This window comes from Coffea arabica, chromosome 7e, assembly GCF_036785885.1.
Source record: "Coffea arabica cultivar ET-39 chromosome 7e, Coffea Arabica ET-39 HiFi, whole genome shotgun sequence".
Lineage (NCBI taxonomy): Eukaryota > Viridiplantae > Streptophyta > Magnoliopsida > Gentianales > Rubiaceae > Coffea > Coffea arabica.
Genome location: NC_092323.1, coordinates 8208005 through 8227958, shown reverse-complemented (window position 1 = coordinate 8227958; position 19954 = coordinate 8208005). Strand labels below are relative to the sequence as shown.

The window sequence follows — 19954 nt, the reverse complement described above, 5'->3', positions numbered from 1 at the left end:
ATATTTTTTAATTATTATTATTTTAACTCATATATATTAAATCCAATCGTTATAATATTTTTTTTTATAAAATTTTTTAAAAATAACAATACAAACGGCACTACTGTTAAAACACACAATCATGCTGGTGCTGGATTAAACAATTGGAGTTGTGTTACATGTCACAGGGCCTGTTGTTGTATTGCACACTGATAGCATCTTGGTGCACGAGTTTTGCATGCACAAATAAGCCCCTAATGTCGTCCAAAAGTTGGGTTGGGGGACACAAAAGTCGGGAATTGTGGATAAACAACAAAAAGACAATTTTGCAAGCAGGGGATTAATAATGCACATTTGTGTTCCAATTTTGCGCTCTCCCTAGTCCCTATAATAATACTTGCTGTATTTTAGACAATTCACACAATGCCTCTTAATTCTTTTTTTTTTTTCAAAAATTACTATCAATTTTTATGAGTGTTAAAGGTCATCTTCTTCCAGTGTTATAAACTATGTTGTGATACATTAATCAAAATAAAACTTGATAGGACAAAATTGACATGATTTCTTATTAAAAAGGGACTAAAAAATTACGCCTTATTTGGATTGTGATTTTTGGAAATTTTTTATTACATTTTTTGTAAATATTTTTATATACCTAATTTTTAATCACTTTTTTTTTATCTTAAGTACACGCTACACTAAAATATTTCCCAAAAAACTCACCAAAAACAAATATAAATCCAAACGCCAATTTCCCCTTCATTCTGAGCCACCGCTTCGTTTTTGTCCGTTTTTCAGTTTTTTGGGCTGGCGGGCGTCAAACTTAGAAATTTGAGACTGACTGCGATATTAGCCCCCATTAAGCGCTGGACTTCGGCTGTTCTTCTCTCCAACGATAATTTTGTCCCCAGACAGGATTCTCGATCCGCCCCTAGTCAAGCCCGAATTGCCGAAATCCCGGGTTCCCCATGCCTTCCTTTTTCCCTTGTATCTTTCTTTTCATCTTGCGAAAGTAGAAGAAAAAGAAAAACGAATGAATCTTTTTATAATGCAATTGTTTTTGTAATCAGGTAGCGGGAAATTGCTGCTTGGGCAGGCAAAGTTATCGTTGAGTAGGATGTAAAGTTTCTCAGGATTAAAGGGAATTGGCTCACAATGCAGACTTGCTAAGTTTGGAGTTCATCTAATGGACGAATTGGGTTGAGCTGAGGGGGAATAGGATATGTCATCAGGGTTGCTTCCCAAACCGAATTCTGCCTTTTATTTTGGGGTTCAGAGAGGTTTAAGAGTGAAACTAGCACCAACCCACAAGTTAATAGAATCTTTGGCAGTAAAAAGAAGTCAGAAATTTGGGGCTTGTTATACTTACAGTAGAACCAAGCATTCTGCCGTTGAGGCATTTTCTCAGACACGTGGTGGTGGTGGTGTTGTATCGCGCCCGTCTTCTCAAGCTTTTGGGAAATTTAGTGGAGCCATGGCTGTTTCTAGTTCAACGGCTGCCCCTGGAGACCTTGTTATGGATACTTTTATCTCTGGTTGTGGGAATGTTTCGAGTTTTGCTAAACCTGTTGTGATGTATTTTGGCAATAGAGGTCTCGATAATTGTCAAAAAGCTAGTCTGAGTTTGAGAAATGGGGTAACCAATAGCTGCTGCACTGATCGTGCTTTTTCTGTGCTTGGAGGTAGATGGAAATGCCGCAGCTCGAATGCCCTTGTTGGGTCGTGGTTTAGAAGCTGCAGTTCCTCATCATCACCATGTTATTCGACTGGGGCTGCATCTGATGTACTCTGCAACGGAACCTCATTCGACGAACAGCTATCAAGTCTTGCTATACCACCAGACCAGTAAATGCTCTAACCTTTTGTGTTGTCTTATCCAGTTGTTTCCATCTATTTGTTAGTTTTAGAAACAAAAAAATTTTCTTGTATGCAGTTTCTTTATTATGCTCAATGGTTCAAAATTGATTATAGTTAAATACATTTGTTAATCCAGAAGGTAGCGGTTCCCTGCAGAATTTTTGGTGCGTTCATTTAACTTCAAATTTAGCCAAGGTGTTGTATTAAATAAAACCAGATGGCCAGTCGTGTATGGTCCCGATGTATTGACCTTAAATTAGTTTGGATATTCAACAATAATCCAGGTCCTATATTCCAACAGTCAAGATCGTATTTGGTGACCCTTCAACATTAGCAGTTTGTCTGTCAGACAGAGAATTCTTTAGTTGAGCTTAGCTTGTCGGCAGGCCGGAACTTAATAAAAAAATAATGTGATCCTCGACTCAGTGTTTACAGGATTTTTTATATTTATGCTTCTTCCAACTCATATAAGTCATGGAGTTTCAAGGAGGATGAAAGTGGTGACTTGTGAAAAGACATAGTTGTCGAACTTGGGTGTCCATCGTTTCTCAAAATGGAATGGATTTTTCTCCTCTTTTGTATGGTTTCTGATTTTTAGCATGTTTTAAAGGGAAACTTTCTCTCTGATAGCTAAAGAACATTGTCTTTCGTCATGATGTTGAAAAGTCAAAGATTTGCATATTCACATATTGTGGCTATTGTAGAGATTCGTTATTCTGGGTTGAGTATCAAATATTTACGTTTTTTAATCAAAACAAGGTATTGCTTGAATTTTGTCTTTTTACTTATTAGGTAAATAAATCTTAGCAGTGAGTCGTTGCGTCAAAGATGATCATTTCCTGCTTCAATTTTCTACTGAATGGGTTTTTCAATTTAAGTTTATTAGAGATGCACAGTTCTGTGTTTGTCGGAGTCGCATTGAGCATTAATAAGTTTGGCGATATAGTATTGTGATTTTCCTTAATGTTGGTTGGCTACTACTGCTGAATCCAGAAGATCTCTAAGCAACAGAACACTGAAGCTACACTCTGGATCATGCTACCTACCCCATCCTGATAAAGAAAAAACAGGTGGAGAGGATGCTCATTTCATCTGTTCGGATGAGCAAGCAATTGGTGTGGCAGATGGAGTTGGTGGTTGGGCGGAGGTTGGGATTAATGCTGGAGAATATGCTTGTGAACTCATGTCTAACTCGATGGATGCTATTAAAAATGAGCCCGGGGAGTTTATTGATCCCGCTCGCGTATTGGAGAAAGCACACTCGGAAACAAATGCTGTGGGTTCCTCAACAGCCTGCATCATTGTGCTAAAAGACCAGGTCTTACTAACTTCATACCAAAAATATTTGTCCATGCACACATATTCTTCTTGTACTACGTCTTTTGAAAATATTGCTCCAACGTGCACGCAACAAAACGGCTGTAGTAACATTTTCAACTTGGATGTGACCACTTTTGATTGTTGATTTGTAGATGAATGTATTTGTTGGGGTTCATTAGAGGGGAATTATCCTGATGTTTTGGCAAATTTAGGCAGAATATGTCATTCTTGGTGTGTTTTTTTTCCTGTTCTAAGTGTAGAAAGTGTAAAACCGTGAAGTACATTTATGTGGTGTTTATGGATGACGACTCGTGTTATATTTGTAAAAGACATGCACAGAGCCATGCACATAGAGGAGGCAAAGATGGGAAATTCTGTTTTATCTTTCCTATAAGATGGAGGGGACGACGGTTTGGCACTGATACTTTTTGCTGCAAGAGACCAAACCTCATATCTGAGTAGAAAGGAGATTCTCTCTGAGGACCACTAGAATATTGGAGGTTGCAGAAAATAACTTTAAAGGCAAAGGTTATGCTATTGTACTTGAGTACAAGTGAAAGAACAGTGCGCCATTAGTTTGCCTAAGTACACTTAATCTCCTGATTTTCTTCATTCTTTCTTTGCATGCCTTTTGGTAGATTAGTGTTTGTTCAATTCTTCAGACCTACTCTTGCATATTGGATTCGTTTGGCTGTCACATTACAGCCTAAAGCGATCATGAAAAAGCTAATGATTCTTTAAGACACTAGTTTGTTGTACTGGAGGTTGCATAGACTTCAAATTTTTTCCCTCTTTGAACTTGAGAAGAGTTTTGATGCCTCTGATGGTCATCTGTGCATATTTGTTCTCTTCCACAGTTTCTGCATGCCATAAATCTTGGAGACAGTGGATTTATTGTGGTCAGAGATGGAAGCACCACCTTTGAGTCTCCAGTCCAGCAGCATGGATTCAATTTCCCCTATCAACTGGAAAGAGGAAATAAGGGTGACCTTCCAAGTTCCGGTCAGGTAATTTAGTGGAACACTCCTTACTGATCTTTTGTGCAAGTGAATTTGTATACATGGTGCTTTTATAATCAAGAATGTCTCGAGAAGAATATCATCTCAATTGTTCACGCTAATAGTGTTTCACCGACAGGAGTCTTCGTAAATTTCTTTCAGAAGTCAGAATATCTTGAAATTTACTTGCTACTTGGCGAGATACTAAATGAGATTTAAATATTTTGGCCAGGTTTTCAAGATTTCAGTTTTACCGGGAGATGTCATTGTTGCCGGAACAGATGGGCTATTTGATAACTTGTATAAACGTGAAATAACTACAATTGTTGGTGCAGCAGTGACATCAGGTTTCACCCCTGAGTTGACAGCACAAAAAGTTGCAGCTTTGGCGCGCCACCGAGCGCAGGACAGGGAAAGGCAAACTCCATTTTCTACTGCAGCACAAGAGATTGGATTCTCTTATTATGGTGGAAAACTTGATGACATTACGGTGGTTGTTTCGTATGTCTCTGACTTATCAGGCTCGACCGAAACATAGATTTTTTTACAATTCTTACATTTGACTTTATACAGTCCTTTCCTCATTCTGGCCTTTGAATACGTGGTGTTTGTTCTCTTTACAAAGCTTTCGAGATTTTCCAGATTTCCTCACCCCCTTTCTCCCTCTTCTTTTGCAAATTTGATACTAAATTTGATACGTATGAAGGTGTTCCGTTACAGTTGTAAGATATGGATAGTAGTTTCCTAGCTTTTTGAGCTGCCGTTGAACCCAGAGGTCGTCCCTGATATCTAATTGAGTATTAATAGTCTGAGAATGTTTACAAAATCGTTTCTGCGTGCTATTGTAGCTTGAAAATGCTTTCTGTGGGGGTATTCAAGCGTTGTCCTTTTTTTTTTTGTTCATCTTTTTGGGCTATTTGAGGACCTGTTTACGTCGTCCATTGTTCATTGTGAGACATATTTCCTCTCTTGCAATCCATCAAAAAGTAAGAAAAGTAAGTATAGAAAACTCCTTTATTGCTCGAGTTTAGGATTCCTGTCCATGATGTGAGAAAACCTGTCTTGCTCAAGCAGTTCTAAGATAGATCAATCGCAGGAATTAATTGGAGTCATTCATTCGTAGGAATTCAATAAGCTGGCTTTTAAAGGACTTCACCATGCGCTAATGGAGCTCTCAACTGAAAAGGTATTTCACAAGCAAACACAAAATAGAGCAAAGACTGAAACAAAACTGCTTATTCAGCTTTATGCTCACTGGAGACGTCTACTTTTGAGCATTACTAGACACAGTCAAGAAGCATTTTTAAGGATTCTTCTTCCCCATCCTTGGCCATTGCCCTGCTCCTCCTCTTGTCCCATGTCTTTTTCTTGTTGCTTTGCAGTTTCCTCCTCCTGCCTGGCTCCTACTCCTCCTCCTCTTCCGTCTTCCTCTGGCGGCCGTGCTTCCCTGCCCCCTTCGTGTGGGCGCCCTCCTTCTCCCTGGCCAGATTCTTCTTGTCTTCTTTGTGCTGCTGCTTCTTCTTCTTCTCGCTTAGCTGCTTCCTCCTCCCTTCTTGCTGCTGCTTCCCTTTCTTTCTCTTCCATCTGTGCTGCTTCTTGTTCTCTTTCCTCTTGTTCCCTCCTTTCTCGTGCTGCCTCTTCCTCTCTCTTTCTCCGTGCCGCCTCTTCCTCTTCTTCTTGCTCTCTCTTCTTCCTTTCCTCCTCTGCTCTCTCCCTAACTGCCTCCTCTTCTCTCGTCTCAGCTTCCTCTTCCTGTCTTTTCCTCTCTTCTTCCCTCTGCCTTGCCTCCTCTCTTTCCCTCTCAATCTCTTCCTCCATTATCCTCCATTCTTCCTCTGCGCAGGAGGTGCATTCTAAGATAACCGATTCGCGTTGTTGATTCACAAGCCTGTCGAAGGTAGTTTCATTTATTCCAAATGATGCTGCCAGGATGTGCTTGTCCAAAGTCCTGAGGACTGATGCCTTCCCTGCTAGATACTGTGGGTGATTGTTCTCCGTTGACGTACTGAAACCAACGAAAACGAGCGTATCGTTGTTGAAAGCCATCTGCGCCATGGGATGGAACCTCTGCACGGCGAAAATGTCGCCTTCTTCAACCCCAAACCTCGCGTTTTTGCACTCTGCTTTGTTCGGTAGACTTGGGCAAACTACCCGAACCATCCCCTTCCCTTGCAGTACTACTGCTATCTCCGTTGCCTCGGGATTCCAGTGAGGACCCATCATCCCTCCCTAGAAAAAAAAAAAAAGTAAAATAAAGTCCATCAGCAATCACCTATTTACTCATGGCTACTACGTTACTAGCACAGACCAAGAACAGAGTGGGAAAATTTTGTATGGTAAGTAGCACATTCTTGCATATTGCTAACTGCAAGCTACAAATTTCAGGCAAACTCAGATTGAAAACTCACGCGGGTCAAGTTCACCATGAAAAGGCCATATTTGGAGCCCTTCAGGACGGAATACTTTTTCCGGGTAACTGTTGTGCTCCACCCGTTGCAATTCTCAAAATCTCGTTTTTCTTGGAATATGTTGAATATGTTGGACTTCTTCTTGTCTTTGTTGCTGGTTTCGAAAATGCTGAAAATACTTGTGCTTCCAAACACGGCTTCGATGAACTGATACTCCCTCTCCCGTATGGTTTTTTCCTGAGTGCCCGGCAATCCACGAACTATTGCTTCCGGCTTCCTTCCGCTTGTGATTTCCTCTATCACTTCTTCAGGAACCTTGAGTACCATTTTGCACCAGGGGTTACAACCCAAAATGAGGGATTTCAAGAAACAGTCCTGTCTTTCTTTACTCTTTTTACCACATGCTAGATTAGATAACATACCTTGAAGGTCTCCTGGAGAATTTTCTTATCAAATCCAAGAACCAAGTCGCGAATGCTCGAGTATGGTCCGTATTCGGTCGGTTCCTAAGATTAAGAAGTTTAGATGGTGCAATATTCATGGTCATGGTCACTCTCGTATGAAAACTGAAGGCATCCATTGTCAATTGACAAAATCAGTGAAATGACAAAAATAGTGCTTTTAGTCTCTTACTCTCAAGTCCTCCCCTGCATTGCCAAATATGGCATAAATTCTTAGCTTCTGTCTCTCCAGATCTACGTCGCTCTGTATGAAGAAAACGCTTCCTGATCCCAGACGGTAAACATCTCCTCGTCTTATGGTCGTATTCTCTCTTTTATGTTCATCTCTGTAGCTCAGATTTCCGCTCCCTGTACACAAACAGGATGAACTCCGCAAAATTTGACAAAATTCAATGATTAAGACAAGTCACTACTGGTGATTTCTTGTTCTTGATAATATAGACACTATTAGACTAATTAGATACAGCTGAATTGAAGGTTCAGCCCGAGTCCAAGCACCTTTAAAACATAATAATAATAAAATTACCTGTATGAACGTAGAACACCATGTCTTGATGCAGCATAACAGGAAGAAACAAGGAGTTGGGCTCCAAGGTGATGAGGTGAATATTAAAAGTCTCGTTTCCATCGCTAACTCTAACTCCCGAGACCTCTCCAAATTCAGTTGAGATTATTGGCTGCCTTTCACCTTTCTTTACTAAATGTCCTGCTCCGGGGGCAATCTGACCATCTTCCCCAGCGGTAGCATGCACGCAGAGAAATAAGCATAAACCAAAGCCTAAGAGCGAAATTGAAGATGCTGACAACAATTTTTCGGTGGACATTTTTGAAATTTTTGGACTAATGAGAAGCGAAGAAAGGAGCTGGTCAGAACCGGTGGTTTTATAGGGGGAAACGAGGATTAGAGAAGCGACGTGGCTTTTGCATGGACACGGGGCAATTTGAAGGTGCCACGAGGCAGCTGTTCGTGTTGAACATGTTGAAACATTCATGCAAAAATGCATGAGACCTTAGCCTTAGCTGGGTGTTTTTATTCAAACTTGTCTTCAGGCGAGGGCGCCGATTATGAGTAGGCTAATGATGCAATGATCTTGAACTCTTCTATGCAATGGTCAATTCATGACCATTATAGATAATGGGGTTTTTCTATTGAAATTCAAAAAAAAAAAAAAAAAAAGGCCATACTTCCATTTCCATTCTTTCGAGGTATATTACAAAGAGCAACCTGCAAAATGGGGGCTGCGTTCTATTTTTACAGAAAAATTAATAATTATCCGTCCTGAAAACTCAATTTGGCTAGCAGGAACATAAGTTATGTGATTCTGAGATTTTTTATTTGACTCTCTTTTCTTTCTCCTTTCCCTTCTAAGATTTGTGAAATCCCCCAGCTGCTCATGAACCTAGTTGGGAATTACAAATTGGAAGGGCAAAGTTTTGAAATTTCAAACACATTTAAGGGTATCTGCATAACATGGATACAAATGCTAATGTAGCACTTCACTGCTGGATTCTCTTCATTGTCATTTGCACATTATTTCGGTAAATTTGCTGATAAGTTGACTACGAAATGAAAGTCAAAGGCAAGAATGGAGCTGAAATAATTAGCTTTGCATTACTCTATGATTCACAAAATGTTATACTCTGATAAAAGTTACGAAAGATATTAGATCAGTTTATGCAGAAATACAAGTAGATGATGATTTGGTCAATTTTATGATATTGCTACGCGCGTGATTAAGAAGTTTGAAAGGCTACTCAGCTCCTAGATATATATACCATACTGAAATATGAGTCCTAGGAGTCGTCTGCCATGCAGAACAATACCACACCCCCAAATGCCACCAACCTTTTCTGTGTGAAAAATCGGTAATTGTACATAGAAATAAACACTAATTACTTCTGCAATGCAAATCTGATTAACAATAAAAACTGAATATTGACTTTGAATTACATCCCTTTCAAGCCCATGCTCATCTCTTTTCTTTGATTGTGTCTTCATTTTCATATTCCCTGGCTCTAGCTTCTGGTTTCTCCGGTCGATCTTTCCCTTCCCCTGATTCTTCTTCTGGTTTTTCAGTTCCTTCTCCAGCTTCTACTTCTGCTTCTGGGGTTTCTGGTTCCGTCTGTTTTGCCCTTTCTGTTTCCTCCTCCATCATCCTTAACTCTTCCTCTGCACACAAATTACAATCCAAGACTACGGATTCCCTCTGTGAAGCCATAAACATGTCTGCTATTGTTTCATTGACACCCAGTGATGCTGCCAATATACGTTTGCCTAAGGTCTTGAAAATGGAAGTTTTTCCAACCAGATATTGATGGCTAATTTTCTTTCTTGTGGTACTAAATCTCATGAAAACAAATGTTTCATCACTGAAAGACATTTGAGCTGCAGGATGGAACCTTGGCACGACAAACACATCACCTTCTCCCACTTGAAACCTCATGTTTTTGCATTCATTTTGTTTAGCAAAAATGCTAGAACAAACCACTAGAACAATTCCTTTTCCTTGTAAAACAATTACTATCTCAGTCGCCATTTGATTCCAGTGCGGCGCCACCATCGATCCCTGGAATTTTGCATTTTGTCAGATAAACATTCGAGTCAATCATCATATGTGTCAATTGTTGCTGATTTAAATAATTAGTTATTTGAGGTATTGCAGCATAATGCAGGGAGCCAATTAAGAGCTAATTGACTGTAGCCACACTTACTCTGGTCAAATTTGTTACGGAAACACCAAAGTTGGAACCTTTGAAACCTTTGAAAAATGGGAGCTTTTTCTTGTTTGATGTTGTTCTCCACCCATTATGGTTCCCACAATCTCGTTCTAAGCCAAGCATGTTGAGGAGGTTGGGCCCCGTGCTTCTTGTTAATTCTTTAATGAAACGAGCTTCCAAATCCCATAATTTTTCCATTGTTCCCGAGACGCTGGAAACAATGGCCGGTGGGTTCGGTTTATTCATTATCTCTTTAATCACATCTTCAGGCACCTTCAAACACAATTTTGCATCACTAAATTCATTTAACAAGATCGAAGCCCTTAATCCAAACCGCATACTGTCTCTTTTCCTAAATCAAGCCAAACATGCTAGTTAACTGGGAAGGAGGCAATTACACCCACTAAATAAACCCAAATTCTGATGTACCTTGAAGGTTAGTTGCAGAATCATTTTATCAAAGCCGAGGATCAGGTGGCGGAAACTAGAGTATGGTGCTGTCGTTGCCGGTCCCTATGGAAATCCAACTGAAGAGTTACAAATTAGTATAAGATAAAAGAAACAAATTCAGGGGCGTTGAAAGTTCTTACGCGGAAATGTTCCCTCAAATTACCAAAGATAGCGTAAACTCTTAGTTCGTCCACACAGTGGATGGCCTCCATGAAGAAAATAGTCCCTGGATTGAGTTCCAAAGTATGTCCTTGTCTCAACGTCTTTGTCAGCATGCGGCCCGCTTCGTTAGTGTAACTCAGCTTCCCAGAACCTGCAACACTCTCATATTTCATGGCAAAGTTTTAGGCCACGACTTCAAAATTGTGGGGAAAAAGAGAAATTCTGAATTCATGGCCTGCTGAATCTGAATCACCTCATCCCATGTTTCACACACCAATATATAGTAACTTAATAATGCACCAAAAATTAGCAATAGTACGAGTCCTTTTAGAGACTGCGACATGCAATGAAGATTTAATTGGATAAACTCTAGGCTCTTGTTTTGCTTACCTGTTTGCACATAGAAAACCATATTTGCATGTAATACAACGGGGAGGAAAAGAGCAAATGGCTTCAAGGTGATGAACTGAAGGTGATACGACAAATCCGTCCGCTCTCTAACACTAACCCCTGAAATCTCTCCATATTCACTCGAAGAAATTAGCTTCCGTTCATCTTTCTTCTTCACCAAAGATCCCAAATAGGATTCACTCTCCTCATCGGAAGCAGCTCCCACATTTATGCAGGTGAAACATAAAACTAAGATTAAGCATATGATGAACGAAAATGGCGAGATCATAAAAATTTTCTGAGACATTTTCTGAGCAAGATGACGAAAATGTAAGCTTGGAAGAGGTGGCGTTGAATGAATAAAAAGGGGGGACATGACGAAGAAGGCGACAAATCTACGTGGCTTCGCCATTCAGACGTGCATGCTGGAGGGGATGAAAGCTCCATAAAATGATGACCGACGAGGTTTCTTGGCACCTTCACAGTCTCGCAGCTTCCGTTTCTCTTGGTTTGTGTCTGTGTACGGACGCTGTCACGGTACCAGTCTCTTTTGGGTCTAAGGTCTAAGTAACTCATTCAGCTGGATAAGAAGACAAAATAAATGCCTCTATCCGGCCCAAAGCAAGATTTATTTACTTTGGGTTTTGGACTTCATGGCATCAACGCAATCGAATCAACGCTCCGCGAATTGAGTTGGGTTGATTCCATTGTGCAACCGCCATTGATGCACAGCCGTCCCTCCGTATCTGTAATAAAAACTGTTACAATTTGGGCTTCAGCCCCATTACAGCTAGAAAACTCGCTGCCATTAATGACCCAGTTCAAATTTTATTTCCACAGGCACGGAAATAAATACCCAACTTCCTTTTCTCAATTTTCTCAACTCCAGGAAAGGGAGACGACGTAGAGGTCTTGAATTTAAATTTTCTTTTCCCTCTCATCTCCTTAAATTTCATCCTTTTTTTTAAGTGAAGTTTTGTCAAAAAAAAAAAAAAAACTCCAAGAAACAATTTGGTCTTAAAGTAGGTGATTTTGCCATTTCAATGTGGAAATAAAATTAGATTGTGACGGTACCATTTGCTAGAAAATTCAAGTACAATTAATGAAGATGATTTATGGATAAAATAGCCAAATTTTGACATGAAAGCGTTTACAATTGCCTGAATCACATCCCTTCGTGTTTCCTCAAGCAAAAAGGATCCAAAGAGCATCATATATCACGACATTTATGGTAGAAATGGTGGCTACGTTTTAGGGTTTTGCAGAATACCATTGAAAATATGCCGACCATTGACAGAAGCCAATTATGAGAAAGTGGGGACTTATAAATATCCATTGATTTGCACCATTCAAGTGCAAGTTGAGGGGGAAGAGAGATGCCAAATGCCACATGTGAAATATGATGGAATCACTGCCCATAAACTACAAATTAACGATCATAGTGGTCACAGCTCGGAAAGAAAGAAAAAAGAATACTATTTGAATCAAAGGTATTTTCAAAGTGAAATTAACATATCCGGAGAATCGATGATCATATATTCGTATCAGTAGAGCAGTATTATACTACTACTAGTAGTAGTACCATCTGGTATAAGCGATTGGACCACCATCACTCGTTTCGTAACCATGCATATATATAAAAAAAAAAATGCAAGCATATGGCTGGTTCCCTTTTTTTTTTTTTTTTTTTTTTTTTTCTGACGGAGTGGGTGTTTGGATCAATCCTTACGGGGCCCGACTAATCCCACTCCGACCCGGGAGGAGAGGCCCCTTCCCCCCGAACACGGTAACCCTAGGACTCGATCCCTGATGGGGGAGCTGGACAACGACTTCCAAGGAGCTGTCGTGACCAAACGAGCTGCCCAGGAGGGGCGGGATAGCACTTCCTTATGGATCACTAAAGCAACAAACATATGGCTGGTTTCATGGTGCTTGCTTATTGGAAGGACAGCAGGGATAGAAGGAGGAGATAGATACCCTAATGTCATGGCCAATCCACCTCCACTCCACTCCACTGTTTCAACTCTTTTTGGCTTTGCCCCTTTTTTTTTATTTTTATTTTTTATTTAAAAAAAAAAAAATTCTTTTGTGTGGGAGTTGGCTAAATGGTGAGTGACAATCTTTACATGAATGGTGCCGATCAGAATCTCAACCCAACCATCTTTTGTGACCTACAAGGCTCCGTTCCTCCTTTCTTTTCCACCGCGTGTGTCCCGTGTACTTGTTAGAAACTTAGCTCCTAAGTACTTGACTTTGGTCGTATTATTGGAGAGCATTTGTATTCTTTGTGTCTCCCATACGGTGGATTAATTTCGAGTTTTCTTGACCAACAACAGATTTGATTTGGTGGCATATTTAAGTGATCTTGAATGAGCGGAAACATTTTTGAAGGAAGTTCCTAGACGCTCAATTCTGACATGATCGATCAATCATTTAGCCAGCGAATGCACCAACACCAACAAAAAATTTCGTTATCTAACTTCCAAGGTCTATGACGGTGTCCATTCTTTGTTGTTCGCATGACAAAATGGGAAGAAATTGAGATTATTCTTAATTAAAATTGTCAGAATACGTTTAATTATTATATTATCAACTTCAAAGCCATTAATATTTGGGTTGAAGAAAGGAAAAAAGATGTGATTTCTGATTGCAATCATTTGGCTGTGAATAACAACATAACGTGCGTGGGGTTTGCTTTTTATCACGAGTTAACTTGAGAGGAGAATATAATTTGCTATCGGGTAGCTGCCATTACGTCATATTTATAAAGTTGGTGTAATTTTTGACATATATTCCAAATGATAGATGCTTTAATCACCATCACAATGAAATGTCGCGTTGCTTCTTTCTTCCGTAACTTTGTGCAGCATGGATGTCCTATAGCAATAGCATGCCAAGCTGCAGTTTCCAAGTCCATCGATCAACATTTCTGCTGTTTATTCGAATATGAAAACTGCATGTATTCAAATAAAAAGAGTGATTAGTAAGAACTAGCATTTCCCCAACCAACAGGAATGCATATGTAAAAAATAATACTCCTAACAAAGAGGAGGAGGAGGAGGAAGAAGAAGAAGAAGAAGCCCAGAAATTAAAAGTGGCAAATTGTTGGTGCACAAGTCCTTTGAAATGTTGGTGCCGTTTCAAACTAAAGAAACTGCAGAAAGGCTGCGGTTTGACCTTCTTCTTGATAAGGACACCAGAGGTCTGGAGTTATCAGAATCAAAATCATAATCGCAAGTTCTACTTTATCTTTATATACTATTAATTTTTTTTCCGGAACATCTCGCCGTCCATTTAATTTTTGTCGTAACTAAAAATTGTGACCGACGATTCTGATAACTAAAAACATACATAGATGCATTATTAAGCTAGCTATTAAACATAACATATACAGACCCAAAAAAAAAAAAGAGAGAAAAACATATAGAGTATGTGCTGTTGTCTTCCTGAGCAATTGTTTGTAGGTAGGCCAATGTATGAAGCAACTGGAAAAGGGGTTAGCTAGCTAGTTGTTTCTGGGTGACACAGAAAGGTAATTATTGGAAGAAAAGTTAAGCATGATAATCTTAAAAGGATTTCGTACAAAGCTAGCTAGCTTGTGTTATAATTCTTAATATACTCTATTAATTAACATCTATCAGTGTTCACACTTCAAATCAACGATATTATATTAATATATTGAAAGTAAAATCTGAAAGATGAGATGGCAAGAATTGTTAATGAAACACATTGGTTTGATTAAGACAAGACAACCTTTTTAAATATTGCAGCATATACTACATTTTTTTTTTTTTTTGCCTTTACGCAATTTTAAAACAATTTCTGCTTGTTAAAGAAAGACCTCTAACCATCTTTTATTCATGCGTGCTTTTCCACTAAAGTTCAAAGCAAAAACGAAGGTCCAGATATAGTTGGGAGGAAGAGTCATGGGTGTGGTGTGTTTGTTAATTGCATTATAACCAGCAGAACATATTCCCTGTCTTAGCCGCCAGATTTAGTTGCTTTCCACATCCCCTCTGGGCAATTTGATCAGGATTTCTTCTGAGCAGAGAAATTGCAGGGAAGAAGTAAGAAGTTGAGGGGCCGGATTACAATCATATATAGAACATATACGTGAGATGGATCAGCATGGCATGGCATTGCAGACAAAAGAAGCAAATGGGTCCAATTTGGTAGGGTCAGGTAAGGCCAATCAGGTCAATGTTTAGTCTCTGTCATGGGGAGAGGTCATCTTTTCTTGAATTATGTCAAAAGGAATATATCAGAAGAAGCTTAGCTTTCCTCATAAATGGCTTTTTCAGGTTTTGGAATATAGGTACCTCCTCCATCAAGAGGATTGAGTGAGCATGTCTGCATAATTGCGTCTGATCGTCTCACCAGTCACACACACAAATTCTTAGATGCTAAATGTCCAGTATCATCCAACGATCTACATTTGATCTCCCGAATCTTGATCTTTTCTTCTCTGAATCCTACGACACTTCAAAATGGTTCCATTCTCCAAGCCACTTCTTTTTAATTTACCTGAGCAATCGGTGAATCACGAACACACTTTCAGGCATTAATTAACATGCAAATTTGACTGGAGGTGTGCTTCTCTTGTTTTTGCTCATGCTACTGACTCTTTATTCTCCGCGCCCATCATTTACTAACCTTGACCTGATAGCATGCATGCGATTCACAAAAGAACGCATGCATGCAAGATCCTCCCGCAGTTGTTTTAAGAAATTAATGAGGAAAGATTTGTTCTTGTTCTAGAGAAAGGCAAGGATGATCTCACGGATCATCTCAAGTCTGAGGTAAGTAGTCTACATTAAATTTACCAAAAAAAAAAAAAAAATTAGTGATAGCCACTAGGATCTCTGCATGTGTCCGGAGTCACTAAGAAATAGAGAATTTCGACCGGCATGGAATCATAGACAACTCACCGTCAAAAAGAAATGGAAAGCCAGCACAAAGAAAAAGAAAAAGTGTTCAAACTTTTGATTAATTACTAGTAAAGTTCAAATTCTGTTCCATTCCACATCCCCCAAATCTTTGGCTTTGTAAATGGACGTTGTATTCTATCCTAAACTAGTATAAATAATATATAGTGATCAATAATGAACTAGTTTGCATTGTATACCAAATTCTTAAGTTCCGACGAATAAGATAGTAGCATTTTCTTTTGCTATTAGAAGTCGACGAGAGGTAAAAAAACAGAGCGTCTAAAAGAGCATAATCGATACCTTGTAATGGTGAATTGCTTGTGGAGCGAGTAATCTGCATTATACAATGTATTTTTTGTCTTCTTTTTTTTTTTTTTTTGCTACAATACCATTCCTATAATTTAATCTGTTTTATTCTAAAAAAGGGAAATTTTAAAGAAACTATATTAAGGATTCCTATAACTTAATCTATTTTATTTTACAAGAAGAGGAAGTTTAAAGAAATTATCTACAGGGAAGGAAAAGCTTTTTTTAAAGAAACTATCTACAGGTAGGTAGGGAAAGTCTAAAAAAATTGTATTGATCTAAAAGACTGTATCAGGGACTATATAGATTGGGCTAGACCAAAGTTTTAAATGATACCAAAATTTTTTTAACTATAAGTAGGATTCAAACCTTGATCTGCAGTTCAAAAAGGGATGTAATTCCTTTCTGGTAGTCACAGAGCTAGCTAAAGCTGGGTGGTTCGCATTGTACAATGTATGGTTAGGCAACCTTTGGGTTATGTCATGGGGTTGGACTTTTCAGGCAGGGTTTCTTCCAGTCCAGAGGTTCCCACTGCCCATAATGCAATTAGTCTGCGTAAGTTGTAAGTTGTAAGGAAAGAAAAGAGTGAGAATAGTGAATTACCCTCGCAGAAAGTAAGGAGAACTGTGCAAGATGTGGTCACTGGCCACTAGGAGACATTCAGGATCCTCAAAAGTCCAAAAAGACTAAGACGAAGGTCAGCTAAACGATGAACAAAACCAACAATTTCGAGAATTGGCTTCTGGATTCAATTGTCTCTAGCTAGCTATGTGCATCACCCTTGTTTATTAGCACTTTATTAAACAAAAACGAAGCAGCTACTAGTTCATCTTAAATAGTTTCGGAATTCCATCGTTCGTTGTACAATGCTCTTTAGAGAAGTCAAAAACGCCAACAATAAATCAAGAACTCAAGTTCTTCTTGTTCTTTTTTAGCAATTTTCGCAGCCCATTTCAGCTCCCATATGCCAGACCATCAATACAGCCAGACCTCCACTAAAACATATGCCTTTCTCGAATTGACAGGATGGAAGCCAGAAACAGAAAGAGCCATCAACTCTTCCTTTTCAGTTGTTTTTCCTTCCGTGGAGTATACACAACCACTGGTTCTAAATACTACTACTAGTAGTGTAATGCAAAGGCGTGACAGCCCTTTCTACGTCAAGAAAATACTAGTAAATGACATTGCACCACAAGAAAGGCCTATTGCCAGAGCCAGAAACCAAAAAGATAAGTTAGAAAGCAAAAGTAGAGGAAAAACCAAGTTAAAATCTGAACGCCGAGAATCAAAAAAAGGTTACTCATCACCTCAACTTCAAAGGAGTATACAATGGCTTTGGAGACTTGAACAAGAAGCTTCCGAAAGATAGATCAATCCAATCAACTCCCTCATCAATCTTCTGACTCGTGTCCCTTTTCTTCATGTATTGTCCACATATACATGTCTGTTATGCCTTCCATGACTCTCCACTCCCCACTCCAATATCAATCCAACATTCTCTCATCTCTATCCCACCCCATAACCCTCATCATCCCATACTTCTCATGCACCCACGACCGCACGCACGCACGCACGCAAACCAAACAAAGATAGTTTATAAAAAGCCCACAATCATAACCTCCAAAAGGCCCCCCCCTCCCTCCCCCTCCTTCCCTCTAGCTCTTCATTTTTCCCACACATTTCTAACTTCAACATTACAAAAACTGAACAAGCCAACCAAACAAACACACATAGTACAGGCTAAACAGAGCCGTACAGATATCTTATAGTATATATAGAGAGGGAGAAAGAGAGATTTATTTTCTTACTTAGGCGTTCTTGGTGACTTTTATTATCCTCTTCTTCTTACCGAGAAATGAAAGTGCCCTTTATTCAAAATCAGCCATCAATATTGAACTCAACGAAACAAGTGAATTGCAACGACAACAACAACGACCTCCGCACCACCACCACCACCACCTCCACCAACAGCAACACTTTTCTGGGCTACGAGCCAAAATCAGTTCTCGAGCTCCGACAAAGTCCGAGTCCAGTCACCGAAATTCCGTCCTCAAATACCGATATTTCCACCGTCTGGGACGACACAGGTCTTCAGCTGGAGGATCATGTGCTGAATCATTTCGAAGAAGACTGGGATTCTTTGATGAGAGAATTGGGCTTGCCTGAAGATTCTAATTCAACCCCTACTTCCAGACCTACTACCTTTAGTCATTCCCTCACACCAAGCGGGTCTCAAGTTCAGTTCCAAAATCTTCCCGAGTTTCCCCCGACTCATAACTCCTTTGATTCTACTCTCTTTGTCCCTTCCGACTTCACCCTCCCCGATATCTCTACGTACCCGTCGTCTTTCAACGATAGCTCCATCAACTCTGTCGGGCTCTCTCATGATACTCATCATCACAATACCAGTCTCGACTGGAATCTAGGGTTTGATTACGTCGACGAACTCATCCGACTCGCCGAGTGCTTTGAGACCAACTCGCTTCACCTGACTCACGTGATACTGGGACGGCTCAACCAACGCCTCCGAGGTCCAACAGGGAAGCCACTCCAACGAGCTGCCTTCTACTTCAAGGAAGCTCTGCAAACCCTACTCACCGGGTCAACCCGTCTAACTCAGCCATCCACTTCTTCCGAGGTTATCCAGAGCATCAAAGCCCATAAGGCCTTCTCCAACATCTCCCCTGTACCCATGTTCTCCAGCTTCACGGCCAACCAAGCCGTCCTCGAAGCTGTTGATGGCTCCATGCTCATCCACGTCATCGACTTCGACATCGGCCTCGGAGGCCACTGGGCTTCCTTCATGAAAGAGCTAGCTGATAAAGCCGAGTTGCGCAAAGCAGCCCCGCCGGTTCTCAGGATTACCGCTGTGGTCGGAGAGGAGTATGCAATGGAGTCTAAGTTGATCAGAGAAAATCTTTCTCAGTTCGCGAGAGAACTCAATATCGGCTTCGATTTGGACTTCGTTTTAGTACGTACATTTGAGTTTTGTTCCTTTAAAGCTATCAAATTCATGGAGGGTGAGAAGGTTGCTATTCTTTTATCTCCAACTATTTTTCGGCGCGTCGGGACAGGATTCTTGAGCGATCTACGCCGCGTTTCGCCGCATGTCGTGGTGCATTTGGATTGCGAAGGGTTAATCGGGTTCGGAACGATGTCTTTCAGGCAGACTTTGATAGACGGGCTGGAGTTTTACTCGACGCTGTTGGAGTCCTTGGAGGCTGCGAACGGTGGTGGGGGTGCCGATGATTGGATGAATAAAATGGAGAGTTTTGTCATTTATCCAAAGATCCTGGAGGCGGTCGGGGTGGCCGGCCGCCGTGGAGCTCCGTGGAGGGAGGCTTTTGTGGCGGCCGGTCTGAGGCCGGTGGCGCTGAGCCAGTTTGCTGACTTCCAAGCCGAGTGTTTGATAAGGAGAGTACAGGTGAGGGGGTTCCACGTGGCGAGGAGACAGGCGGAGATGCTGCTTTGCTGGCATGAGAGGGCCCTCGTTGCCACGTCAGCATGGAGGTATTAGCAGCAAGCATACTAGCAACAACTTAGTAGAATAAGCGGCAGTTTTTAAACCTGATGATGGGGGATTAAATTAAGTAGAAGCATGTGATGAAACTAGTAATTTGGGTAAGGGTACAATGTAATTTAACTTGGGATTACCTTTGGTTTAGGTATAGCTTATGTAGCTTATGCCTGTGCTTTAGCTTATGTAGCTTACCTTTGGTTTACTACTTGTATTTCTTTCTTTCACTTTGCTTTGAGCATTGTCTGTTTTTAACTGTTTTTGTTTTTCAGCAAGAACTGTCGTATATACTGACTGATGTCTGAGGCCAAGAACCCACTCACTTCACTTATAAGCTGCAAATGCTAAAGAATGAAATGAAAAGACTTGAATGCTATCATAATTGCATCAAGTATATTATTAACTCTCAAAACTTCTTCTCTCTTCAATTTCAGAATGCATTTGTTAACCGCTTTGACAT

At 40.2% G+C, this 19954-nt stretch overlaps 4 protein-coding genes across 7 annotated transcripts; 2 read left to right on the top strand and 2 right to left on the bottom strand.

Annotated features, from left to right (window-relative positions):
* The first annotated feature begins 745 nt into the window (after positions 1 to 745).
* On the top strand, positions 746 to 4980 carry LOC113698869 (probable protein phosphatase 2C 80). Of its 3 annotated transcripts, none has more exons than XM_027218821.2 (5): positions 746 to 940; positions 1050 to 1824; positions 2833 to 3154; positions 4014 to 4163; positions 4387 to 4980. In XM_027218821.2, exons 2-5 carry the CDS (start codon positions 1202 to 1204, stop codon positions 4690 to 4692), a joined length of 1401 nt encoding a protein of 466 aa, XP_027074622.2. In that variant the 5' UTR covers positions 746 to 940; positions 1050 to 1201; the 3' UTR covers positions 4693 to 4980. The 3 variants fall into 3 exon arrangements, with proteins under 3 accessions (XP_027074622.2, XP_027074623.2, XP_027074620.2); XM_027218822.2 differs by having other exon boundaries at positions 746 to 966; XM_027218819.2 differs by lacking the exon at positions 746 to 940 and having other exon boundaries at positions 1063 to 1824; positions 2830 to 3154.
* A 264-nt stretch (positions 4981 to 5244) lies between these two features.
* On the bottom strand, positions 5245 to 7884 carry LOC113698489 (vicilin-like seed storage protein At4g36700). 2 transcript variants are annotated; one of them, XM_072058745.1, is made up of 6 exons: positions 7550 to 7884; positions 7196 to 7371; positions 6985 to 7068; positions 6834 to 6877; positions 6563 to 6800; positions 5245 to 6383 (listed from the first exon to the last, which is right to left on the bottom strand). In XM_072058745.1, the coding sequence occupies exons 1-6, from the start codon at positions 7845 to 7847 to the stop codon at positions 5445 to 5447; spliced, it is 1779 nt and encodes a 592-aa protein (XP_071914846.1). In that variant the 5' UTR covers positions 7848 to 7884; the 3' UTR covers positions 5245 to 5444. The 2 variants fall into 2 exon arrangements, with proteins under 2 accessions (XP_071914846.1, XP_027074123.2); XM_027218322.2 differs by having other exon boundaries at positions 6563 to 6877; positions 7550 to 7883.
* An 873-nt stretch (positions 7885 to 8757) lies between these two features.
* Positions 8758 to 11276, bottom strand: LOC140011483 (vicilin-like seed storage protein At4g36700). Its single transcript, XM_072060443.1, has 5 exons — positions 10744 to 11276; positions 10332 to 10504; positions 10171 to 10254; positions 9736 to 10014; positions 8758 to 9590 (listed from the first exon to the last, which is right to left on the bottom strand). Exons 1-5 carry the CDS (start codon positions 11153 to 11155, stop codon positions 8994 to 8996), a joined length of 1545 nt encoding a protein of 514 aa, XP_071916544.1. The 5' UTR covers positions 11156 to 11276; the 3' UTR covers positions 8758 to 8993.
* A 6412-nt stretch (positions 11277 to 17688) lies between these two features.
* LOC140011131 (scarecrow-like protein 15) lies at positions 17689 to 19721 on the top strand. Its single transcript, XM_072059505.1, has one exon. It carries the CDS (start codon positions 17833 to 17835, stop codon positions 19492 to 19494), a length of 1662 nt encoding a protein of 553 aa, XP_071915606.1. The 5' UTR covers positions 17689 to 17832; the 3' UTR covers positions 19495 to 19721.
* Positions 19722 to 19954: the final 233 nt, after the last annotated feature.